The 27,155-nt window shown below is 46.1% G+C and overlaps 1 protein-coding gene across 9 annotated transcripts; it reads right to left on the bottom strand.

The window, feature by feature from the left end:
• Nucleotides 1-5,370: 5,370 nt before the first annotated feature.
• LOC147418860 (phospho-N-acetylmuramoyl-pentapeptide-transferase homolog) lies at nucleotides 5,371-25,472 on the bottom strand. 9 transcript variants are annotated; one of them, XR_015187190.1, is made up of 7 exons: nucleotides 24,933-25,472; nucleotides 7,365-7,547; nucleotides 6,271-6,735; nucleotides 6,134-6,198; nucleotides 5,724-5,831; nucleotides 5,543-5,596; nucleotides 5,391-5,474 (listed from the first exon to the last, which is right to left on the bottom strand). XR_015187190.1 is itself a non-coding variant. In XM_086506242.1 (6 exons), exons 2-6 carry the CDS (start codon nucleotides 7,697-7,699, stop codon nucleotides 5,389-5,391), a joined length of 933 nt encoding a protein of 310 aa, XP_086362368.1. In that variant the 5' UTR covers nucleotides 7,700-11,967; nucleotides 24,933-25,069; the 3' UTR covers nucleotides 5,372-5,388. The 9 variants fall into 9 exon arrangements, 7 of the variants coding, with proteins under 7 accessions (XP_086362366.1, XP_086362367.1, XP_086362368.1 ...); XM_086506242.1 differs by lacking the exon at nucleotides 5,724-5,831 and adding an exon at nucleotides 7,688-11,967 and having other exon boundaries at nucleotides 5,372-5,596; nucleotides 24,933-25,069; XM_086506243.1 differs by lacking the exon at nucleotides 5,724-5,831 and having other exon boundaries at nucleotides 24,933-25,471.
• Nucleotides 25,473-27,155: the final 1,683 nt, after the last annotated feature.

The raw sequence follows: 27,155 nt of genomic DNA, 5'->3' as shown, positions 1-27,155 counted from the left end.
AAAGCTTTTGACTCAGTGCCAATGTCTACCTTTTACGGGTCACCGCGGCATTCACACCACCTTGAAAGGTGTGGAGCGTTATTTCTTTTGGCCAAGACTCAAGAAGGATGTGGACAACTTCGTTCGCAGTTGTTTAGTATGCCAGAAGGTCAAGTTTGACAAGCATAAGGCACAGGGATTAATACAGCCTTTACCCGTTCCCACTCGCCCCTGGGAAAGTATAGCAATGGAATTCATCTTTGATCTCCCGAAGACACAGAGTGGGCAAGATGGCATTTGGACTGTCATTGACAGATTTAGCAAGCAAGCTCACTTCATTCCAATGAAGAAAACAATCAAGCCGAACAATTTAGCAAGACTGTTCATTGCACAGATATTTCGATTACATGGCATGCCTGAGACAATAGTCTCCGACAGAGATCCCCGATTCACAAGTTTGTTTTGGAGGGCTACTTGGGAGAACATTGGCACGCGCTTGCAATTCTCGTCATTATTCCACCCGCAGACAGATGGGCAATCTGAGATTGCAAATTTAGTTGTTCTCAATTTATTGAAGTCTTACATCTCTGATGAGAAGACTCAATGGAAAAAAAATTGCCTTTGGTGGAATTTGCCTATAATAACACGGTCCACTCTTCGATGGGGAAGGCGCCATTTGAGATAATTGAAGGTGCTCAGAAGGTTCCACCCTTTCTCAGCACTAAAGACAAGATTTTTTAAGCGGACCAATACACAAGGGACTTGGACACTGCTTTTACCAAGGTTCGGGAGGCTTTAGAGAAATCTCAAGAACAACATAAGAAGGCAGCAGATCGACATCGACGAGATTTGAAATTAAAGGAAGACGATTGGGTGCTCTTACGTATTGAGAAGGCACGCCTAAGGAAACGAAAGAGAAAGGAGCGACTTTTTTCAAAGCTTAGCATGAGGTATTATGGTCCTTTCCAGATTAAAGAAAAGATAAATGATGTCTCCTTTCAACTCAAGCTGCCCGATACTTGGAAGATTCACAATGCATTCCATGTGAGTCTCTTGAAACCTTTTAAAGGTGAGGTGCCAGTTGATAGGGAGCCTGATGAGCAACCCGAAGTGGAAGAGAGCGAGGAGATACTCGTTCCTGAACAGATTTTGGCACACAAGGAAAGAAAGATGAAAGGTGAAGTAACTTGGCCGTTCTTAGTTAAATTCAAGAACTATCCGGCATTAGATGCGAAGTGGATGGAGGAGGACCTAGCAGATACTCCTCAGATTTTGGAACTTTACCTTGAAGCATACGGTTTAGCATAGTCTACTCCGATAGAACCCCGAACTGAGCAAGGTTGAATCTGGTGCAACGGGTTTGGACAAGAGGGGGGTCACTCCGCTCCTTTGTCAACAGATTACCTCGATTATATAAGGTCACTGATGTCCACTTTGGGTTCCAGGGATATTGATGGCCTAATAGTATTCTGTTGTATGACTTTATGAAACGGAATTCCCGAAATTCAATATGATTGATTTGTACTCTCTCGCTTGACTTGCTTGAGTGCAGGAACTGAAAGACGAAATGACTGCATCATTTCGGTCTCATAAATCTCTATAGACATGATCGCAATAAGGATTAGTTAATCGGGCATCAATGAGGTCCGGAATGGATCTAGATGCGATTACTAAATACGTTGCTGGCAGTCATGGTTTGAGACTTGGAATGAATTTTTATGTGATTTGTCATGTGATGTCCTATGATGTCGAGTGATGTCCTGTGATGTGACTATTGTCTTTGTACAAGGGCTAGATGTGTCGTGTCTAGTGCATCGGTACTACGAGTCAGTATCTACGAAGACAGTTATGGCCTCTGTCTGTTTTGCAAGCATAATCGAGAGAAATTACAATTCTTTCAAGAGGGGGGTATGTCACAAATTGATGACGTGGCAGTGCAACCCGGACACAGCAGTGATGACGTAGCTGACTGTACAGACGCCCAGAAAACGTGTTGACTGATTGACGTGGCAGCATAAGGATTTTCCGCATTTTAGACTGGCTGCTGACGTGGCCTAGCTATACGGATTTTCGCATTCAACATTGCTGCTTTTTGTGGCAGATTTTAACCAAGTTGCTTTTGGGGGAACATTGCTTTTAAGTTTCAATGCTTTTAGGGCTCTGCTTTTAGCAACCCTTGTAATCTTTATAAGTGACCTAAGGGGGCTCACTTCTCAGAAGATCTCGACGCAAAGTCTGAGAGCGAGCACCGGAGGGTAGTTGTACTTTGCTCAAAGATTAATATAAAAGAAATACCAAAAGGGGCGCCAGTCTTTGCGGCCAATCTTTCTTGGCACGGAACTATGCCAAGTCGTGTCAACTCTTAAATTTGTGAAGTGTTTTGAAGTGAATCTCTGTTGTATCACGACAGAATCTTGACTTGGGGTGTCCAAGTTTGTTACACTCGTATCAGAGCAAAGACACAAAAGCATTGAAACTTAAAAGCAATGTTCCCCCAAAAGCAACTTGGTTAAAATCTGCCACAAAAAGCAACAGCGTTGAATGCGGAAATTCGTACAGCCAGGCCATGTCAACAACCAACATAAAACGCAGAAAATTTGTACGCTACCACCTCAGCCAGTCAGCACGTTTTCCGGGCGTCTGTACAGTCAGCCAGTCAGCATATTTTTCGGGGCGTCCATACAATCAACCACGTCATCACTGCTGTGTTCGGGTTGCACTGCCACGTCATCAATTTGTAACATACCCCCCTCTAAAGGGGCGCCAATCTTTGGGGCCAATCTCTCTTGGGCTGGAACTACGCCGGGCCGTGTCGAGTGTTAAATTTGTGAAGTGTTTTGAAGAGAATCTTTGCTGTGTCGCGATAGAATCTTGACTTGGGGTGTCCAAGTTTGTTATAGGCATGCAAATCTCTCTACCGCCTCTGTAAAGCACACCTTCATAGAAATACAATTGAAAGGTTAAGGGATATTAGAGAGTGTAGCATTCATGTTAGTAATATGATAATTACTAGATTAATTACTCAAAAGAGAGAAATGAAATGAAATGTTATATTAACGTCTTCAAAAGGCCGAAGTGACCTATGAGACCAGAAAGTTACAATGTGGTGGATCTGATACAAAGTCAGAGTAACAAGATGACAAAATGACAGAATGACAAAATGACAAAATAAAATACTATGGAATCCTAAACTGCTAGGTGTGGACTAAGCAGCTAAACAGCTAGCTCGGATAGCTAGATCACAAGAGATCCAGCATCGGTCGCTGGCGGATCTCATCAATCTCCTCCATGGTCAACAGTCTGACCGGGCGTCGTGCGTGTCGAGCCAAAGTGACCCGAATCCTCTGATGCAGCCTCCGTCGATGCTGTGTAGTCCTCCACAGTCGTGGGCGTCTGGATCTCCCGAGCTCAGTCGCTCGGTCGATCAGTATGTCACTGGTGTAACCCAACGAGCTCTGCGGTGGTAGAGAGAGAGAGAGAGAGAGAGAGAGAGAGAGAGAGAGTGAGAGTAGACTCAAATGCACACTAGATTAGCTTAAAAGAGACATTACATGGGGTGGTTAAATAGCCCAAGAGAGGCATCTTCCACTTGCCACATGCATGAACTAAAGATGGTTAGTTTTTTGGACCACCTTTCTAGGGCATTTTTAGGTGACTCAAACCACTCCAAAATGGGTTTATGATGCCTAAAAAGCACCCTTTGGCAACGGCATTTGCTGGCTAGCTGTAAAATTGAATTTTTCTTAAAGTATAGCAAACACATCCAAGATTCACACCGCCAGAGGCTTGATCATACGGCCTCACAACCTAAGATTAGGGTGATAACACCAACCACTTGACCAAGAGGTTCACGTGTATCAAGAATTCCGAAAATCTGTGATCCAAGCTAGGTTCAAAAAAATAGAGATTAGACCCAACCTTTGCCAATCTAATTGAGGATCTTAATGATCTCTAGGTAGTAGGGCTTGAATGAAAGGCCTAGTTACAAGATTTCTCCAAACACAAGTTATGATGCAAAATAATGCTCGACTTAAGAGAAATAATGTGCACAAAATAAAAAAAAATTGCACTAATTACAATGCAATGAGAGTCTAATATGATTATTAATCAAGCATCAGTTTTCTACTAGCCAAGAGAGTAGTGGCTCAAGGGACTAATACCCAAGAGCATGCTCACATTACCTAGTGAAGCACTAATCATGATCTAGGCAAACAAGGAGAGAGATTAAGGATCTTTGATGATTAGAAAATACTAATCATGCTAATGGCTTTGATACCAATTGAAAAGTTAAGGGAGATTAGAAAGCAGCATTCATGTTAGTAATATGATAATCACAAGATTAATTACTCAAAGCAACAGAGAGCGAGAAAGTGTAGACTCAAATGCACACTAGATTAGCTTAAAAGAGGATTACATGGGGTGCTTAAATAGCACAAGAGAGGCATCTTCCAGAACTAAAGAGGAAGCTTAGATTTTCGGATCCACCTCTCTAAGGCATTTTCGGGTGACTCAAACTACTCCAAAATGGGTTTACTATGCCTAAAAAGCCCCCCCATGGGTAGTACCACGACTTAGGCCACTTTTGGCCATGCTCCACATGTTGTATGCCACCTAGGATGCCCAATAGATCAGGGATACGCTCCTTGGTGACTCTAGGACGAAGTCCACGAACCTTACAATAACCTCACTGCATGCCTCAGATGAAGCAGCAAATCAAGAAGCAAGTATGTTCCAGATCCGCAAAAGAATGAACATCAACAGACCAGGTGGTTATGAAGTGTCTCATCATCCGAGGCCAAGTATATAAATGCAAAGCCCCCTGCAAGTGGCAAAAAGCCGTGGAGTGAATGCGCATGGAGATCAGTGATCGTGCAAGAGTGTGCCAAGCCAAATTGGCAAAATCCCACGTGCAAAGGGCCAATTACCTGCATCAAATCAATCCAATCTCTGAGGCAGACGCCCTTAACGGTGGCACGAACCTAGAGAAAAAGGCAAGTACTAAGGAGTGCAAGGACTGTCAAGGGAGAAGCTTGCCTAGGACGTCACTGACGAACTAGGGAAGCATACCGTGAGGGACTTTTCTGTAGAAAACCTGGTAGAGAGCCACTGCCCCACCGCAACAAGAAAAAGAAAGAAAGAGAGAAGAAAAACCAAAAACAAACCGAAGACGAACAATGAAACAAAGGTGGCCAGCTGCTGTCACTACAAGCTCCAATTGCAGCATAAGATCCCATAAGTTAAGCAAGGCAAGGCAGCCGACACCCGAAACACCATGGGCTAGGCACATCCACCTCAAAGCAAGCAGAAGCCCAAAGACAGACACCAGGACAAACACACAACGAACTCATTCATGGCTAGCAGCAAAAGCAGGGCATACACTCTGCAAGCACATACACACATACATAGACATTAAAGTGAATTACCTGGATAGACCTGCGAGAGAGCCAAGCTCATGCCTAGAAATGCAGCAGCAGCTGTACCCGCGGCAAGCCCATCTAAACCATCGGTTAAATTCACACCATTGCTCATGGATGCAAAGCAGAATGATGTGAATGGTACATACCAACTACCAAAATTCAAATGAGGCAAAGGCCTTGGAAATAGGACAAGTGCTTTCCTGCAGAGTCGTACCACAGAATGAAGGGTTACTTGAAAATTACCAACGAAATGTATTATGAATAATTGAGATGTCTGTCAATGAGCATCTTTTTAAATACAAGAAAAAAGGAAAGTTATTTTCTCACTTCTGATATCCATAATTTAATAGAAATCACATTTACAGGCTTGCTCGTCCATGATTACAACTGCATTCTCAAAGTTTCTAGAATCCCATGCTATTTCGCCATATATGTCTGAGATATATTTAAAAAGAAGGTCACAAAGTGAGACTTCTTTCATTTTTATGAACGCCAAAGAGCACCCTATCTGTCTGAAAATAGAACCACAACTTTTGTACGGTATGCATTATTATCTTTCAAATAGAAATTCAAGACACAACTGATGCTTTAATTTTAGGACCATAAAAGCCACATTCAAGAGTGCTGGTTGAAGCACCGTAATTTGGCACCAAAACAAACCGATACTTTTTAGGAGTTTCCATGAGCTGAAGAATTGAGAAAACATTGTAAAATTGACCCCAAGGCAAAAATCTCACTCTCGACATGGTGTAGGTAAATTTGTAGATTCAAGCCAATAACAAAACCAAAATCCAGTAATCACCTGTGGGAAGCTCAATAAATTAGTATTGGGGAGTCGTAACAATGCCACAGCCATATAAACCTATTTTGTTACCTGCAAAAATAACTTGCACCACCCAGGAAGTCCATAATTGTGCTTCCTCATCAGACCTAAAATGTCATCAAGAAGTCCAATAGCACCGTATGCAAAAGTTGCAGCCACCAGTACACTAAAATGTGCTGAAGAGGCACGCGTAGCTACTGCAGCTACAGTAACTCCAACAGGTATGAAATACAAGCCTCCCATCGTTGGAGTACCAACCTTGGAAAAATGAGTGGAAGGACCTTCTATCCTGAAAATTTGGTAAGCTTTCAACCTTCTAAGAAAAGGAATACACCCCCAGCCAAGAATTGTTGCTGTAACTGCTGAAACCAAGAATGGAAGTGTATGGCTCGCCACAACAATTTCATGAAGTTGTAATTTGGTGAACTGTTCTGACTTGAGAAGCTTGGCTGAGTCCAAAAGTAATACTACTCCAACCAGAAAAATAAAAAGTGCAGAACAGACCGTTTCTTTAACCTGCCATAATAACAGAACTTCAGGACAGTATTTGACTTGCAATTTAAACGTGCAAAATTATAAAAAATTTGAAACACTCAAGCCAGCTCGTAGTTTATCTAGCAAAATACTTGACCAAGCCTATAACCCATTCATTCAAATGGCAAAAAAATATTTTTCATGGCTCTCAGATAAACTACCGCGGTCTATATCCATATAGACCATTAATGTCAGCTTTAAGGGGAATAATTTGCCAGTCCGGTCACATTAAAACTGCTAAAAAGGTTGTAAACTTGAGGGTATCAGAGAGATCAATTCTTGCTTGAGCAAGGTTGGTCTCACAAATTTTCCAAGGATGGATTAGTCCTCGAGTGATGAATATGCCATAAAAGAGTTGTAGATGTTAAAGCGTCTGCATACGATTCTCAGCAGCAGTCTTCTGTTCTACATGAATTGGGTTGCCAAACATTGTAAAGAAAATCTAAATGAACGCATGGCCGTAGTTGATATAAATTTAAATGTGTGCTTTTCCAAGGGCTGTTTCGAGCAATGCCACATCAACATGACCTCATAAACCTGTCGCAATCACCATGATGCCATTCTCAAACTCTTGCTCCAAGAGAGTAAAAAATATGGAGATGATGACTCACCAACTGAAAAAGGATCGAAGGTTGCAAAAATATGCTTGAAGTGATTTCAAGACACTTGTTTTTTGAAGCACCTGTAGCTGAATTCAAAGAAAACGCAAACTTGTTGCATGCTTTGCCATCCTCGTTATCATCAAAACTCTTGTTGGAGTTACACCTTATTCTTCTGCAAATAGAATCCCTTCCCTGCATTATAATGACCTGCAGTTAGCTTTATAACAAAAAGGTAGCTTGAACAAAAGTTCAGCTATCATTTCAATGAGAGAACCGCCATTTAAACACAAGTGCTCATCAAACAACCACCAAGATGGTTCTTATATACATACTTCATTTTCCATAAATTATCGAACCTCCTTCAAACTTTCACATAGGCGATGACGATATCCAGGAGGTCAAGCAGTTCTTGTCAAAGTAGTGGGCAGCAACTGTTCCTAGCAAGATAGACGTTCTCGCTGGTGTGCCGGCAAGGTAACTCGCACAACCTTCAGCTAAGGCAGGCAACCCCAAGTCAGGTTGGGCAGTAGAACTCCAAGAAATTCAAACTGCGGCACTGGCAGTACAATGCAGAAACAGCCACAGCAATCCAGAGAACACAGAGGCAGCTCTGTACATGAGCAAATCTGCACGTTATGGCTCAAGTTTGCACAGGCAGCTCTTAATTCAAAGCCAGCCAGGTTCTCACAGGTGCATCTTTGGTAGGAAAAATTCACTTTTCTTTGCATTAATCACTAACTTGTGATCTCGTAATGCCTGAAAGACCTGAAGCAAATGATCTCTATGTTCTGCCTCATTCTTGGAGAAAACAATGATATCGTCAAAGAAAGTGCCAACAAATAGCCTGTACTCTCGAAAAATCCTGTCCATCAACCGGTTAACTGTCGCAGGAGCATTGGTTAGGCAAAAAGGCATCACCAAAAACTCAAATAACCCAAAAGTCGTCCGAAAGGCCGTCTTGCAGACGTCTCCCGGTGCGATTCGGATTTGATGATATCCACTCTTCAAATCAATCCTACTAAAGCACGAGGATCCCTGTAATCTGTCGAGTATATCATCAATCCTAGGAATCGGAAATTTGTTCTTGATGGTGATTTTGTTGAGAGCTCTATAATCGATGCACATTCTCCAAGATCTGTCTTTCTTCAAAACCAACAACACTGGAGAGCAATACGGTGAAGTACTAGGCTGGACAAGACCCTTTTCCAAGAGGTCTTTCACTTGGTTCATAATCTCTTTGTTCTGAGCTCGGCTCACACGGTAAGGTGGCCGGTTCGGTGGCATGCTTCCAGGTATCAGATCAATGGTATGATCTTCAGGACGAGCACGTGGTAACTCGCCTGACAGGCCCTCTGAGAAGCATCGGCATGAGAGTGGAGAAAATCTTGGCGTTCTTTATCAAGTTCAAACATATTTGTCCTCTCCTCATCACTCAACTCTTTCAAAAAGATCGAGTAAACAAACAGACTGGATTTCATTAATTTAGAAATGCCCGAAGCCGATACAATAGGGACAAACTCGCCCTTAAGTTTTATATCGAGTACAATGGTTCTGCCCTTCTCTTAGTCAATGTCGCTTTCCTCGCCCGATAATCGACCACGGCATTGTTCTTGTGGTACCAAGGAATTCCCAAGAGAACACCACAACCTTCCAAAGGCATTATGTAAAAGTCCTCATGCCCCAAATACCCCTGACAATGCAACCAAAGTTTGCCAATGACAGGTGTAATGGCTACATCCCTGCCGGGTGCCGCTAGGACTGCCTCCGCAAGTGGTCCCATCCGATCGGAAGTGATCTCGAGCCGCGCCACCAATTCCGGTGAAATGAAGTTTGCCTTGGCTCATCCATCAAAGAAGATCAGGGCTTCTTGGTCTTTCACTTTGCCCCAAGCTTGGCAAAGTTCTATACTCTCGTCCACCATGCTAGGATCGGTACCCACGCAATCTGGAACCAGTCCTGTTTTCATCTTGCCTTTTCTTCCACGTTCCTCAGCTGCTCTCGAACTCTCAGGCCTTCCGTCGTCCTTGTCGTTCTGTTCTTTCTGTGCCTTTTTAGGGCACTTCGCGGAGATATGTCCAGTTTCCCCGTATCCGAAGCACTTCCCTTCCCTGATGAAGCGAGCTCTCTCCTGAGGAGTAAGCTTGGGTCCTGCATCTTTCTTCTCTGGGTTGCTCTTTCTCTTTCTACTTTCATTTGTCGAAGTCTGTTCGGCTCTTTGTGTCATGATCTCATCGGTGGGGTAGGTCAGACTGCCAGAGTGGATGGCAAAACCCCGTTTCGCATGACTCGTCAACTCCTGGATAGAAGCTGACTTCTTTTCCAAGCAGTGATCTCGATCTCTGTAGGTAGACCCAAGGTAAACCGCTCAATCTGTTCCTTGAACGAGATCTTCTTAAATGAAGAGGCGGGTAGAAAAGAGCTCCAGAATCTCTCGCAATAAGCATCCACTATATTCTTCTTGGTCATCCAAAGATGGTTCCAAGTAGTTCGTATATCACGTTCATACTCTTGAGTCAACCAAGAAGAAATAAAAGCCTCTTGAATTTTAGCCATTTAACTGGCGCAGTCTTGCTTAATAGAAGCGTGGACCACCAAGTTCAAGCATTCCCCTTAAAGTAAGAGGCAGCTCTGCGAATCTTAGAGTGCTCTGAGTAACGCCCTCCCGCGAAAGCGATGTCAAACTACTGTACAAAAGACAAAGCCTTCGAAGCATATCTCTATAACCAAAAAAACGTGTCAAATTTAATTGATTGTCCACCTTCCTTAAACTCTTGGACTTTCTTGCTTTTATCTTCGAGAAAGTCATATTGGTTGGTTTTTTAAATGCTTCTTGTTTGCGTAAAAGTAGTTGTCATCAGAGTCTGAACAATCAGTAGACGAGTCCTCTGTAGAACTGTCACTCACGGGGCGAGATTTAGACTTCTTTGTCTTTTTCTTGCCCTTTCCGAAGCGTTGCTTCTTGCTTCGCTTTTTGCCTTTTTCGTCTTCTTCGCTCGAGTCAGATGAGCTAGAAGAACTGTCAGAAGAAGAAGAAGAAGAACTGGGTACTCCTTCAATTCAAACACGCTTCTTCTGCTTTCTTGCCTTTTCAAAAGTAGACTGACGACCCAAATAACCCGGGAAGTCAGTGCCTTTCTTCTGCTTTTTGCCGTGCTTTTTAGCTTTGCTATGCGCGTCAAAAAGCTGAGCAATCCGTGCATCAATCACCTCTTCTAATTCCTTCTCTGAATACTTCTTGGGAGCAGGAGATTTCTTGAGAGCGGGTTTTGGGGGTGGTGGTGTGGTTTTCTGCCACTGCGTGTGCACCTCCTCCAAAGAGGTCTTGCTCATATATTTTGCCATTTTTTGGTCCTTGGCAAAATTAAGCATCATCTTTGTTGCGTCGCCGATCAATCGTTGACGCTCCGCCTGAGTAGGCCGAGGCAAGCCATACTCCTTCCCGGAATCTTCGTTGTGATCCCTTCCCGCATCTCCGGATGCAGAGAGAGCCGACTGATCTTTGCCTGAAGCCATAGGTGCCGCGGAAAAAAATTGGGATCGGATTTCCCATAGAAGAGAAATCGGTCGTGCTGACTTGGACACACCGCGACAACACCAAATAACCACTTCAAAACAGTTCACAGATCACAATTTATTCGACATTGGCCCGCCGGAGTTCCGTGCCTAGAGTTATTGGCCCCAAAGACTGGCGCCCCTTTCGGTATTTCTTTTTGTATTAATCTGAGTTCAAAGTACAAGAGTGCGGACAGGCGCTCACACTCAGACTCTGCATCCAAATGCTCTGAGTTGTGAGAGGCCTACTCACGTATTTAAAGAGTACAAGGGATACCAAAAGCAGAGCCCCAAAAGCTTCTTTTAAAAAGGTCCCCATAAAATTTGCCTCTAAAGGCTTTCAAAATAAAGCACCTTAAACAATTAAGGCTCTTTCTCTCTTCTCCAGCTTATGTAGAATAAAGAAAATTCTATTGTGTAGCAAAAAAGCATCGCCCAAAAGCTGAGCGCTGGTTTGCGTCCGTACACAGTGCCACGTGGCAGGTCCGTGATTTACGCTACAGCCAGCAGGCAGCCGCCACGTCACCATTTCCATTGTGTGTGTCCAGTGGACAGCCACGTCAAACTGTGGGCACACCAGGGGGAGCCACGTCATCAAATTGTGACATATTGAATGTCATGTTGATGATCATGCTATGTGCAACCAGAGGATATGCGACTACTCTTAAGTGTCTGGACATGCACAGCCTGTACACACGCTCACAAAGGTGCCAAAACACTTCCTAAGCCGACCTGAACCCTAGACTTGAGATAGCTTATCTACATGCACATAGGGTTAGATGTACACGTGACATCCCCTCCTTTTCAAAGTGAGGTACTGGTACCAAGCTGTATCGCGTCGAGGGAGAGCACCAACAATGCCTAGAATCCTGCGAAGAACTCTTCGCCAGCCCACTCTGGTGTATGGGTCGAGTGATACTTGAACTTCATGAAGGTCTGCAATGCTTGCTTCTTTGGGCCGTGCCAAAGTGAAGTGATATGTGACGGCTTCAATGCTTCAACTGCGTCTATGGACGTACCTGGATCCACCTTTTTCAAGAATCTCTGAGGAGGAAAATTCCTGAAACCATTTCCAACACAAAATCATAATCATACCCATTCTATGTAGAGTAACTCGAAAAAGACTATTCTTCCTAAAGGATTATGCATGCAATGCAGATGAACAAAGTGATGGAGTGCCAAACTGTTTATCAAACACATGCAAAATGTAAGATCGAATCTTGACTTTTTGACCTAAACCTATCAATTGTGGGAAATTACAACGGAAATGCAGATGCTTGATAGACAATCTCATATATACCTTCATAAGTTCAGAATAGTCTCGACTCACGAATTATAAGAGGGAATAAAGCACTCATAAAACTATAAAAGCAAGGGACACAAGAAAAGAAAAACAAAAACAAACAAACAAACTAAATCACTTAGTTTGCTATGAAACAAAAGTAGATAAAACAAGACATTATTAACTTAAAAATGTGAGAATGCTCGTCGCTGCTCCCGCGCGCTCCTCCCCTCCCCCCCGCCTGCTCCTGCCTCCCCCCCTCGCCATCGCTCTCCTCTCCCCCCCTTCGCCCTCGCGCTGCCCGCTGCCCCCCTGCCTGAGCGTTGTCTGCCCCGCGAGTGTTGCTAAGCCTGCACCCAGCCAGCGCGCAATCCAGCCAGCGTGCAGTCCCGCCCGTTGCCCCCCTCTCGTTCGTTGTCCGCTATCCCCGCCATTCTGGTCCCCCTTATCCTCACGCCCCTCCCCCAACCCTTTGCGCATTTTCGGGCCCCCCCTCCCCGCCGCCCCGAAGGCCTCGCTTGAATTGCCTTGCAGTGAATTCACATTTGGATTCTTCTTGCCGAGTTCTCAAGCGTTAGCCTTCTCGCCCTCCCTTTTCCTACAGAGCAGCAGACACAAATAGAGGCTCATGCTCCGCCCCAGAGGGACTCCTCCGAAGCCCCCTCGCCCGACTCCGCTGAGCCCACCATTCAACTTGCTCTTTCACCGACAGAGCAAGCAAGCCTAGCCGCAGAGGTAGAGCGTTTGCAGGCGACTTCTGTCATCTGCAAGATTCTCGGCACCCGACCCAGCAAAGGAGAACTGTGTGACCTTCCTTCTCCAAGCCCGCCTTCTCGTAGAGGTGGGCAAGATCTTGGACGTACGATACTCGAACGAGGCTACTATCAAGTCGAGTTTGAGACCTCCGAGATGGCGTCCAAGGTTATCGCCATGAGTCCTTTGACCATCCGAGCAGCTCGAGCCCGTTTTCGACACTGGAGACATGGTTTTGCAGGATCGGCTCAGCCATTGGGACTGTCCTGGAGACATCTCGCACGGCAGCCTCAGTAGCTGCATACCAAGGCGGCTGGCATTCCCTCAGTTCGCATTTTGGTCAGAGACACTCACACGCTCCCGAAGGTTATTCTTCTGTCTCAGGTGAGTGGGGGTTGGTTTAGAGAGAGTGTGGAGTATTCGGGCCTCCCGAACCAGTGCTTCATTTGTCGACAGATGGACCATCTAGCGAAGGCCTATCCACGGAGGAGGCCTCCACCTACACCACAGACTCGGCCCCAGCCGGCAAGGGCTGGCCAGCAGACACAGACAGAGGCACAGCGCACACATGCAGAGCCACCCTCTGAGCCTGAGGCTCCAGCGGAGAAGGGATGGCAGCAGGCCCGTGATCGACGACGACAGGGGCCACAGCGATAGCCTGGCACTCAGAGTGGTCCTCAGGCGCCTACTCAGCAGTAGTGGGTTCCCACGCGACACCGGTTTGGTCCTCTTGAGAAGGATGAGGTCCCTGCTCCAGCCCCCACCCAGCTTCACCTTCGACAGCCCCTCCCCCCCCCCCAGAGTTCCCCCCCTCCTCATCATCCTCCCCCCCCCCCCCCCCCCCCCCCCGCCTCCCGCTCCCGCCGCCTCTTCCCCCCGCCCCTCTACCTTTGCCGCTGCCCCCCGGCCCTCTTCTCCACCGCTCCCCCCCCCTCCCGCTTCAGTTCCACAGTCGACCCAGGGGGCAGGGCCTTCTCCGGCTGCTAGGAGATCTCTTGGCAGCGCCTTTGCCACGAGTCGCTTGGCGAGAGAGGGACAACCTTTCTTGCGGCCTCCTCTGCAGCCTCCTCTGCAGGTACAGACGTCTCCCCTTGCAGCTATCCCTCGCGGTCTGACGAGCATTGACATCCGGCGCCGATGGGACTTCTTCGACTACGACTTTACCCGTTTTCTCGGTGACCCCTCAGCAGACCATGAGGCAGCCTGCTTCAGGGTCTATGTTATGTTCCTTGCAACTAGGGGGACAGAGGCCTTGGACTTAGCAGTTGGCTTCTCCTTTCCCCTTTGCAGTAGGGACCAGACTGAGTGGACTCTCCACTCAGTGTTGGGATGGTTGCACACACACGTCCTAGAGTTCTCTCACCACATGGAAGAACTAGGAGTTACAGATATGCTGCAGACTTTGTGGCCATTGGCCAAGTTTGCGGTGACACCTCCAGATACAGCAAGATGTAGACACACTGTGGTTTACTTCTTTGCCGATACACAGTGCTTGCCATGCTATGTATACATTCATGAGGACTCCTGGACAGAGGAGGTTGCTTTATGTACGGCTCGCACTACTTGGGCTTGGGCCCGGCACTCGTTGCAGTCACGCCTATCTAGAGGACGTTCGGATGCGGATTACTCCCCATCCAAGCCAGCCTCGAAGATAGCTCGTCTAGCTGTTGCAGCAGCATCTGTTCTCTCTCGCTCCCCATGAGGATCGTCTCATGGAACGTCCAAGGACTAGGTGGGCCCCAATTTCAGCGTCAACGGGGCCGACTGCGCCAGGAGCTTCAACGCTGCCTTGTGGGAGGAGAGATTGATCTCCTTATGCTTCAGGAGCACCATCTGTGTGAGAGCCGCATTAGACGTTGTGGTCAGCTCTTGCGTGGACAATATGATACTTTTTGGTCAGCTGCTTTTGGACCTAGAGGCATCCAAGGTGGAGTATGTATGACTATTGCGGACTCTTTGCAACAGAACATTGTGGGCAGAGGGATTATTGTGCCAGGCAGGGCTCAGTGGATTACTATGCAGATTCAGGGTTGCCTTGTGGGCTTCCTGAACATCTATGCGCCCAATGTGGCGAGTGCTCGAGCAGAGTTTTGGTCACAGATAGTTGAGTCTCTGCCGCAGGTAGAACACTGGTGCATAGGAGGGGACTTCAACATGTTGGAGGACCCTTCTGACACGATTGGTGGTAGCCATGCTACTGTGCATGGAGTTGAGTTGGCAGCTTGGGAGAGGTTTTGTATGACTCTGAGGGTCTCGAATGTTTGGCAGCACTCTAGTTTTGTGAGGCCCCCAAACAGCCTTGCCTCCTCTCGTTCGAACCGCAAAGTGGGAGGAGTGAATCTATCGCGGATAGATCGCTTCTACACTAGTGACCATTTCAGAGACTTGGGAGGGACAATTGGCATTCTGGCAGGGACTTCCTACTCGGACCATGCACCAGTGATCCTCACAGTGGCAGATAGGCAGAGGAGTGGGAGCACGATGCTTCGCAGCCCAGAGAGGGTCTTGTTGGACTCTGCAGTCAGAGAGCGAGTAGAGGCTCTATGGACAAAGAGCTTGGACAGGCAGGATTCTCCTGCTGACAGAGTGGCCTCAAGATTAGCTCAGATTAGCCGTTTCTTTCTCCAAGAGTCTTTGGCTCGTCGGGCTGCAGCGAGAGAGGAGGAGCAGCGTCTCAAACGGGGCATTGCTTCGTTACGGAGGATGTAGGAGCAGCATCCAGACAGTCCTTGGTTGGAGGAGCAGCTACAGCAGGCTCGAGAGGAGCTTGTTAGCACAGAGGAGAGGCGACATGAGTTTGCATTCCATCGACAGGCATCTCAATGGACCCAGGTGGGCGACAGAGTGCCTGGTGCTTTCTTTGAGGCAGTGGGGCCTCGGCATTCGCATGCCAAGGTCAGTCAATTGCGGAGGCCCGACGGGCCAATTGCTTCTGAGCCCGAGGATATGCGTGCAGTTGCTACTGACTTTTACCGTGAGTTACTATCTATAGAGCCCCAGTCAGAGCGTCAGGATGCATGCAGGGAGCAGGTTTGGGCACAGATGCCTTGTCTTGTGACTGAGGAGATGCGTCAGAGGCTTGAGATGCCACTTCAGCTTGAGGAGTTGCACACGGCTCTTAGGGCCCTCCCCCGTGGTAGCTGCCCAGGTGAGGATGGACTGACTCCCAGTTTTTTCTTGGAGTACTGGGACTTGCTCGGTCCAGATCTCTGTAATGCTTTTCAGTACATTTTGCACACAGGAGTGATGCCTGACAGCATGAGTGAGGGCCTGATCTACCTCATTCCCAAGGAGGGTGGCTCCTTGGATGAGATTCGACAGTGGCACCCCATCACCATCCTCAACTCAACCTACAAAATTCTTGCCAAGGCTCTGAGCTTGAGGATTCAACCACTTCTAGAGAGCCTTATACATGGGACTCAGACAGGCTTTGTCAAGGAACGCAGTATCCTTGACAACATCTTTACTTTTTGGGAGGCTTCTGCCCTAGCACGGCTCCGTGGTGAGGACCTAGTGATTCTTCTTCTCGATTTTGAGAAGGCATACGACAGAGTTGATCGGGACTTTCTAGAGGGCACTTTATGCAAGATGGGCTTCTAGGATGCTTGGATCAGAGGGGTGTCAGTTTTGTACAGACAGGCTCACAGTCAGGTGCTTTTGGCAGGAGGTAGAGGTGATCGCTTCATGCTCACACGTTCGGTCAGACAGGGCTGTCCTCTTGCCCCCTTCCTCTTTCTATTCTATGCGGAGGCGATGAGTAGGTTTTTGGTGTCGCAGCAGGTTGGTCTACGGGGCTTAGCACTCCCTATTCGGGGAGATGAGCTGCAGGACACTGAGTTTGCCGACGACTCAGCCTTGTACTTAGATGGCCAGGAGGCCAACCTTCACAAGTGTGAGCAGGCTCTGGAGACCTTCTGTTGTGCATCGGGCGCACTGATCAACTGGAGAAAGACAGTGGCTTTCTCGGTTGGTAGTGCTCCTGTGCCCGATTGGATGCCAGGAGAGGGTTTTAGGTGGATCCCCCCAGGGACTGCAGTTCGGTACTTGGGCTGTCAGGTTGGTTTGGACTTGTCTCCCGAGCAAGAGATTGCTCCCCCAGGAGGAAGTTGTTACATTGGAGCTCAGCACGACTTTCTTTGGCTGGCAAAGTAGTATGGCCAACCAGATGTTGTTGGCGACTATGTGGTACATTACTTCTTGCTGGATCTTCTCGAGTTCTTGTATCAGCCAGGTAGAGAGGCTGATCAGGAACTTCCTTTGGTCAGGACATGACACTCAGGTAGCCCGAGCCAAAGTGGCTTGGCAGGTCATCACTCTTCCTTGTTCACAAAGAGGGCTTGGGATCATTGACCCAGCACAGCACAGCACAGCACAGCACAGCCCTTCTTGGGAAGTTCATCGTCAGAGGACTCCTTCCATGTCAGGAGCCTTGGAAGGAGTTCTTGCTACAACGGCTTCGTGCTAGGGTGCCTCAGGCAGGAGGCCCCTGGCAACCTTCGACCAGATGGATCTTCACAGAGATGCACAGAGTTGGTTTGAACAGGAGATTGGAGGACCGCTTCGCTGTGAGTTTGCTTCGATCTTGGGAGCTCTTGCGACGAGGCCTGGAGCAGAGACAGCCTACTTGCACGGAGGAGCGCCTACAGCAACCCCTTGTCTGGAACCCCACAGTTAGCACTCAGAGAGGCCACTTGGTTGGTAGTCGGCCTCATGTTTCCTGGGGCCCCATGGCGACGGGTCCAACGCGCTCTCTAGGTGACTGGTTAGAGTTTACAGGCTTGTCAGAGGAGGTGCATGGTCTCCAACTACAGGGCATGAGAGGGGTGCAAAGCATGTGTCAAGACATCTTAGAGGCAGTTCCAGCTAAGTGGCTCACGCCTCTCGAGCCAGTAGCACCCAGGTGGATGGGAGCCTTCACACGACTGGAGGTTCTCATCTCAGTCAGGGCCTGCTCAAAGACTGTTCCAGCCCTCTTCTTTGAGCTTCAGGGTGGGGGACGCCTACAGCGAGTTGCAGTAGAGGCCCCGCAGGTGGCAGTGCTGTTTTCAGAGGATCCGAGTAGTGGGCATCTGTGGGAGGACTTGTGTCATCGATCCTGACCCAGCAGCTCTTGAGACTGGACACTGAGGCTGTGGGCTTGGGAGTGTTGTCCACTGGCACGAGTACAGTGGGATCCTGGTGAGTGGCTCTGGAGGGACCCTTTCTCTTCTGCAGACCAGTACACTGTTCGACTGGGACGTCATATACTTGCAGCACAGAGGGAGGCCCACCCCGCTGCAACACCTCATTGGCAGGAGGAGGGTCTCACAGCTGAGTTCTTGGCAGCCTTCTGGGAGAGGTTGTGGGACTTCAGACAACCGAGGCGAGTCACCTTGTTTCAGTGGCTGGTCGCACACAGAGCTACAACAGTTGGGAGCTGGTTAGCGCATAGTCGTCTCTCGGCCGCATGTGCAGCTTGTGACCATCTTGTGGAGAGTCAACGTCACTGTCTTTGGGACTGCCCCTCGGCCCAGCATGTGTGGCTACGAGTTCTTCGGCCGATGCCTGCTCTCTCCACGGCTCGTCAGTACACTTGGGGAGCAGCGGCTTGTTCCACCCTCACGGGCCCGGCACTTCAATTTGAGCTATCTTCCACCGGCAGGATGATAGTGATGCAGGAGGAGCGACCTACACTCCAACCTGCCACACAGCTTACTCCACAGGAGTGGTGCAGTGAGAGACAGGAGTGTTGGCAGGCCCGTTGCTTCCGCATCTTTGAGGCTCGCCCTGTGCCACCAGCAGAGACTGTTCGCGATTTTTGGCTAGAACTGATCCACACTCTCAGAGGACAACTCGAGGGACTACAGGGCAACTCCAACCGCATGCAGGAGCGCAGAGAGGCTTTCCTTTGACTCTGGCGTCCTGGGCCTTTCTACACCATGGTCCAGGGTGTACTCCGATGGCACTACCGACCACCTGTGTGTCTTTTCCCTCCCCCCATTTCTTGATTTAGCCCCATTGTACATATGCTGGCTTTTTCATTGGGAGAGTCTCCCTCCATGGTTGTTGTAGCCCTCTCTTGAAGAGGTGGTTGTAGCCCTATGGGCAGTTTCAGTAACTAATAGAAGGATCTTTTTCTTGGGGAAAAAAAAAAACTTAAAAATGTTTTTAGAAAAGGCATGTGTAAAATAAGTTGACGCAACTTACTTGGCTTAAAACAAGTACTCAACTTTAAGCAAAAAAGCATAAGACATCTTAAAAACATAATCCTAGAAATCAAACTTCACACAACAACTTAAAGAAACACATTTTTAAGTCCTCGGGTAAGCTAAATACGAAATCGAAAAATGAATACTATTACAAACCTACGAAGAGCAAAGAACCAAACTTGACAATATGTGATCTCAACTTTGTTGCGTGTCCAAACAGAGAAGAATAAGATTATCACCTTTACATGCATAGCTTGGACAACAGCTATGACATCCCTACTCACATCGTCAGTGCCCAAGAGTAGGTGCAGGTTTATATAAAGGTCATTCATGCTTTGAACGTACTCTACAAAACCAACGAGTTGAGTTTCTATCACCCTCCGGAGGTGATGGGCATACTCAGCCATGATAAAGGCTAGCATTTGTCAAACTATAGTAAAAATACTAGAAGCGCTAAAGATCAAAACAACAACATAAGGTGTTATTAAGTCAAACAATAAGTCGGCTTTTAGCTCCCCACTTCTATTGAATTTACTACTGATTATCTTGAACATTTTAAAGGAAGAAACATTAAAAATAAACTTACTACGATGCAAAAATGAACGAACGTTTTTCATGATTCTTTTGAATGAGTATCCTTTTTCAACTAGTAAAATAATAAGATGGCAAGATTGAGCAACAAAAGCAGATTTACTAGAACAAAGACGAGAAAATCTAAATAGTTCAGAGCAAATGACACCGTACTTAGCTAAAGAGAAATCTTCGAAGAAATGTGAGGCATACGGATGATATTTAGATTGGCATATTCTCGTTCAAGGCGCTTATCATAGATATCTACTTCGAATCCCAAGGGAGTCTAAAAAATCTTAAGGTCTAAAAAGGCACAACAATCACTATTTGTGGTACAGTTAAGTTCACAAAACTCCTTGGGATAAATTCCTCCGCCTACAGAACTCGAATTCAAGTACATAAAATCTTGAAAAGAAGGAACGTCAGGGACCAAAAGATCATCTACAAAGCGTCTTACATTGCATAACTTGTGCAAAAATATTGGGCAAGTGTTAGCAAGGACAAGACGCTCCATAAAATCAAACTCATAAGTAAAAAGATAGAAATTAGCAAGAAAAACAGTTGTGCAGTGAGCTGAAAACGGAGAGATTAAACACGCAATTAAGGACCCAAAGCTTGAGATATTTTTGCACTTAGGGGCTCTATGAAATGGCCTCAAGAAATCCTTTGCACACACACAAGGTGCAAAAGCAAATGAACACTACAATGAGAGTTATGCTAATGAACGCAAAATGCACACTAATTGAAAAATTGCACACACATACAAGATTATTAAATGTCTAGAAATCTCTTAATCGACTCCAATTAAGCTATGGCGGGTAGTGGCTCATTGGACTTCACCAAAAACATACCCATACAGAGAAATTGGGAGGTAAATTAGTAGAGTAATTAACCTAAAGAGCTTAGACAATGCTAATTAATAGCCTAGGAGTAACCATAGGCTCTAATATCACTTGTTGTGAAGTGTGTGCTTAACACTAAGCGCCCATGATGTGAGTTAGGCTATGGAGGATGGAGCCTTAGCTCAACCATGGTTAGAGAGACGGAGATTAGGGTTAGGCTATGCCAAGTGCAAGAGCATTATGGTAGAGTATAGACACAAATGAAAGAACTCAAAAGTGCAATTGACTCATTAGAGAATAGCCTTTTAAATAGGCTTAGTGCTTTACAATCATTAGCTAGAGAGGTTGCATCCTCTTGTCACTGGACAATCTCATCATCTATCCTTCCGTAGGTGGCTAGAGGGCTTTTCCATATGAGCCACAAGTTAGGCTTACCCCAACACTAGTACCTGCCTTAGGGAGGCCTCTGCATAGGAAGCAACTCTTATTAGTAGTTTTGAACTTACTAATAATTGACATGTGGCATTATTTATGAAGTCCTCGATGTCCACCAGCCATAAGGCGGCTTGACCGAGCATTTAGGACCTATATAGAGGGTCACCTCTTCAACCCTAATCTGTACCCCGTAGTACAAGTATCCAACAGCATTGGCGTTTCCTCTCTACTCACCACCTTAAGCATTTTTCAGCCATCAGCCCATCGTTTTTCAGCCATCAGCCCATCGCCTGCTTCAACAACGGAATCAACTTAGCACTTTGCATTTTCAACCCTTAGCCTCGCAGATCCAAGCACTTACCACAAGATCCCATCAACCTCACAGCATCTAGATTTTGTATTAGCATTTGTGCAAAATATAGCAAACACCTCTCTAGCGATAGAGAGCGGGACCCTTGCAACGGGGTTTGGGACCCCATCCCATGTTAGTCTTCTTCTCTCTCTCTATCACTCACAGAACCTTCACTCACAATATCATTCTCTTCTCACTCCAATCTATTGCGCATCTCTCACATAAAGTAAAAGGAACTCTCTCATGCAATAAAAGGAACATTGAGTATGCATTGAGCACTCATCCTGAGCATTTACCATCAATCACTCCCGTTGCACATTACACAATAACTCTTTCCCTATCTACTTCTCCGAAGGTTGCTGAGAACTCTTTTACAGAAGTCTCAAAGTTGAAAGTTATAGAGTAGAAGAGAGTCCTTTTCAAGCAGGGGTGTAAACAAAGAGGACCATAGATGAAAGAAGTGTGCCAACGAGACCAAATGGCAAGCACCATCAGAGTAGCACTCTGGTTGCATATATATGAGCAGCCTCACTTGTTGGAGGAAGCCTCTGAACTTTGATCTCATCCCATCAAAAAAATGTCAGGTAGGCTAACTTTGGGCTCCTTTCTTTGTTGTAGCGGACTCACTGAAGGGACGCCTAGGCTGTGGTATAATTCTTGGACCTGGCATTGAAGTTCTTGCACCACTAGACTTAATGAGCGTGGTTGCTCCGCTTACAATCAGGCATTGCTCTCATATAGCTCTTGAATCGGTTGTACAAGTTTTGCAAGGTGGTCACAACACCTTTCAGTACAAATCCATGTCCAAGCAAAATCAATGTCACGTGCATATCTAACCCTATGTGCATGTGGACAAGCTAACTCCTACTTTTAGGGTTGAGGACAACCTAGGAAGTGCTATGGCATCCTTGTGAGCCTATACGTAGGACGTGCAGGTCCAAACACTTTAGAGTAGTTGCATGCCCTCCAATTGCACATGAGCACACCCAATATCTGCTAGGCGTGGGCACTAGGGAGTGTTCCTAAAGTCTAGTATAGTACCAAGCCTATGTAGCTTTCTAGATGTGAAGCATCTCTTATAAGTGAGTTTATAAACTTATAAATAAGTGACATGCATTCATGGAGTCCTGGGATGTAAAACTTGCCTTCTAGCAATCTTTTGACCCATCTTTTATGCCCTATATAGGAGACCCCTCCTTTAGCAATAAGTCGATAGCCCATGATAGACTCAATACCCAGCACTCCAAGGCCTAATGGCGCCCTAGAACCCTCAGCCATGATCTAGCATTTCCTTCTCCATCAGCCTCCCGTCCCTTAGTGTTTTTACCAATAACCAGCACACCCAAACAGCATTTTTGCATCAACATTTTCGGCGTTTTCAGCCAAGTGCCAGATCAGCCTAGCGACATCAGATCTCACTTTAGCATCCAAGATTAGCCAACGTTTTCAAGTTTCAGCCCATTTCCGACATCGTCATCAACACCCTCAACATCGGCAATAGCAGATGAGCCCATAGCCTCATCACTTTGCAAATCCAGATCAAATCCACTAGCGTTTTGCATTTTGAGCCCTTAGCCTTTTAGATCATCCGTAGCAAGATCCCATCAATATCTTAGCATCTAGGACCGTTGTATCAACATTTGTGCAATCTAAAGCAAATACCTCTCTAGCAATAGAGTTGGGGATCCTTGAAGAGGGGTTTGGGACCCCATCCGGTGTTAGTCTTCTTCTCTCTCTCTCTATCACCCACAGAACTTTCACTCACAATCTCTCTTCTCTATCTAGACTATTGCACATCTCTCATGAAATCAAAGGAACCTTGAGTACGCACTAACCACTCATCCTAAGTCATGACCATAAAGCACTTCCATTGCTCATTACAATGAAAGAGTGGTCTTGCCAAACTGATATAAGGCTTGGGCCCATCCGCTGCCTTGAGCTAGAGGAGAGAGCACAAGAGCTTAGTGTTTGATTGCAACATTGAATCTTGATTAAGAAAACTTGATTACAAGGCTTGTTTGCAAGGATAAGGCTTGAGTGCAAGGGTAAGGCTTGATTGTAAGATGAGAGCTAGAAGAGCTTACAAGGCTTGATTGCAAGAATAAGACTCGAGTGCAAGATGAGAGCTAGAAGAGGTCTTGTCTCACAAGTGCTTCACAACTGGTGTTGGCAAGACTGAGGAGCTTTGTAGCCCAAGACCTCTATTCATACTAAAGCTTAAGGAGGTTATGAACCTTTTAGGTTCTACCTTCTATTACCTTTTAGATTTTTCCTGAAGCTTCTAGCTCTTTCTAGAACTGTCTAAATTCTTTCAGCTACTTTTAGAAACTTTTAAAGATGCTTTTAGACCCTTTTAGAATCTTCTAAATGCTTGTAGAACCTTCTAAATGTTTCTAGAACCTTCCAGATTCTTCCTTTTAGAAGCTTCCATAATAAATTAGATGCTCACATCTGTGAGAAGAGCACTGCATTGGAGCTGACAAAGAGCTATCAGCCAAGTAGAAACCAGTCCACTTGCTGAAGGTGGCTTTTGAAGACCAAAGCTGGGGAGAGAACTCTAGAAAGATGGTGAAAAAGGCTCGGGGGACAACGGCTTGGGAACCTGATGTAGAAACCTAGTAGAGCGAATCAAGGGCAGAGCAGCAAGCCAACAAACGAAACCAATGTGAAGCACAACGAATCAAAGAACAGCAGATTAGAAACTAAGAAAATCAAACGAAAGAGACATACTCTAAAAATAAGCTTCACTCACACCTACGCACCCACCCAAACACAAACATATCAAAACATACTCACTCACCCCAAAGTCAGTTGATAAGAGTATAAAGAAAAGAAAGCATTCAAAACCAGCTCTTTACATGTCACACACACACCCAACTCACATATACTCTCTCACACACACACAGATAACAGAGCACGAATTGCAAGCTAAAAGGAAACAAAACAACAACTAAACAAAGAAAGCAAACCTGCCTAACAGCTTTTACCATAGTTTTGCCAGGATAAGAAACTTCCACTCCTCCATGGATACAAACACTGTGACTCGATCTAGAGCCTTCTGCTTGCACGGTTTGCTGCATGCTTGGCTCAAGCAAGACTAGGGAGCCTCTCCAAGCAGTTTCCTCTACATTGCACGAGGGAGGCCGGCAGTACAATGCTCAGGATGTTTGGAAATTGGGTGGCAAACAAGAGTATGTGTAGCGTGTTAAAGGTTTCCAACCAAGACGGAAAACAAGAGCACCTACAGTTATGTAAACCTTAAGTAGTTGGAAGTAGTGGTTGCTTAAGATGGGGAGTTGTTCGTCACAATGGAAAATCAATCCACTATTTCCAGGTCTCACCGTGCTGATCTCTCTCTCTCTCTCTCTCTCTCTCTCTCTCTCTCTCTCTCTCTCATATGTTACTCTTTACACTTCAGTAAACTTAAGAGCCTAGCTGTCCGAGCTTTGTAAGTCCACCTGCAACATAAATTTGTACCTTCAGGTTGCATTTATGCTTTTCTGTTTGATGTCCAATGAAAACATGGCATGTTAATTACACAGGTTTTACTTATGCTCTCTCTCTCTCTCTCTCTCTCTCTCTCTCTCTCAAACAACTAAATACCTGGGAAATAAGATATCTGGGCCTCGGAGAGGAGCTGACAATGGGCAGCCGACCTACACTTTGCAATGTAATAGCCGAACCACTCTGCTTCGCAGCCAAACACCCGCAACTACTACCCACACTCATCGGCGTGGAGCACTTGACTGCTACTAAGGTATGCCTGCCTCCATGGAAAATTCCGCTTCTGTCCTGTCGTGTCGAGGGACAAGACAGGAACAGAGCCTAGATGTTTCACCATTCAAACAATGGTACTCATTGGGGCTAGTTGCAAGAGTAACCCATCGAAACCAAGCGGGTACCCAATTGTAGAAAATAGAAAAAGGAGGAGAATCAAATGAGATGTGGCAAAGGCGAATGGCAGATGGCGGGTATCGCAGAAGGCATAGAGCAGATGCAGGCGTCGCAAGAGGCACACCGGTAGCATGCGCGTAGAGCTAGAGGGCGACGAGCAGAGGAATGGGAGAGGAGCAATAAATGGGGTGCGCAGCAGGGTGTGAGAGCATGGATGGTGAGTTGGTCATGGGAATATCTCAAGAGAGCAAGCCTCCACTTTGTAAGAGCTCGATTCTTACATTCACTTTTAGAGGGTGGGTTCCAAGGTTGCGACCCAGGGATGAGTAGTAGTATGGGATACCCAATCATTTTTTATGGTTTATTAGAGAGAATAACATTTTTATTGGTTTATTAGAGAGAATAAGGGAAGATCCTCTCGCGAACGCGAAGGAAAGGGAAGAGGTGATGCAGGCTCGTAACAAATTACGAGAGTCCTGCGCATGCCTGCATGCGCAGAGAGAGAGAGAGAGAGAGAGAGAGAGAGTTTGTGCTTCAGTAGCTTCCTGTTGAAGGCGACAAAAAAGGGGACTGAGCAACTGAGAAGGGGTGCGCACGTCTTGCGCATGCCCGCATGCGCAGAGAGAGAGAGAGAGAGAGAGAGAGAGAGAGAGATAGAGAGAGAGAGAGAGAGAGTTTTTGTACTTCAGTAGCTTCTTGATGAAGGCGACGAAAAGGGGACTAAGCAGCTGAGAAGGGATGCGCAGCGTCTGCACGGTAGAGACAGAGCTACAACTTTTTTTGTTACAAAGTGTATCCATCTGCAGCAGCAGAGTGTCGCTAGTGTAGTGGTTACGATGGAAGTACGAAGATGATTAAGCGCATGAAGGTGCGGGTTCAACACCTGTTTCTCCTTTTTGTAAGGGTAAATGTACCTTGAGTTCCTTGAGAGCCTAGAGGAAAGTAGAGAATACGGAAGCATCTTGGAAATGAATAGAATAACATAGCAATCTACCATTAGGGGGTACCTAGCAACCTGCCAATAAAATCAAAAAATGGGTCATTAAGTTTATAAGAGGGAAAGGCCTACTGGAATACCTAGCAACCTGCCAGTAAAATCAAAAAATGAGTCATTAAGTTTATAAGAGGGAAAGGGCTAATGGGGTACCTAGCAACTTGCCAGTAAAATCAAAAAATGGGTCATTAAGTTTATAAGAGGGAAAGGGCTACTGGGGTACCTAGCAACCTGCCACTAGCGGGTACCCAATGATGAAAAAACAAAAAAATGGGTCATTAAGTTTATAAGAGGGAAAGGGCTACTGGGGTACCTAGCAACGTGCCAGTAGAGTCAATGATGAAAAATAAAAAAATGGGTCATTAAGTTTATAAGAGGAAAAGGGCTAAAACTTAATGGGCTACTAGGGTACTTAGCAACCTGCCAGTAGGGGGTACCTAACGATGAAAAATCAAAAAATGGGTCATTAAGTTTATAAGAGGGAAAGGGAGGGGTGAGAGATTGAGAGGGAAGAGGGGAGTAGGCCATCTCTCTCTCTCTCTCTCTCTCTCTCTCTCTCTCTCTCTCTCTCTTGTTGACATGAATGTATTGAAAGAGCGCTTGAGCAAAGTTGAGAGTGATCATGTATTGAAAGAGGAAACAATAGATACAATACGACATGATGTATGTGAGATGAGAAATGCATCCAAATCATGGGCTGATATATGTAAAGATAATGTGGTTTCTACATCTCCTATCACACAAGCCGTTGTCCAAGCAAAGAATGTAGAGAATGTGGACACTCAAGAATTGCACGAACGACAAAAACGCTCAAAGAACATCGTCATTCGTGGAATCAAGGAGGAAAGCATGGAAACACCCCAATCTCTTGCAGTTGCTATTGAAGAGTTTTTTGCTACACACTTTGGCATGTCAGGAATCATGGCTTATGGTGCACA

The sequence above is a fragment of the Adiantum capillus-veneris genome, chromosome 29 (assembly GCF_014529385.1).
Source record: "Adiantum capillus-veneris isolate H3 chromosome 29, ASM1452938v2, whole genome shotgun sequence".
NCBI classification, from domain to species: domain Eukaryota; kingdom Viridiplantae; phylum Streptophyta; class Polypodiopsida; order Polypodiales; family Pteridaceae; genus Adiantum; species Adiantum capillus-veneris.
This window is presented reverse-complemented; position numbering and strand designations above follow the sequence as displayed.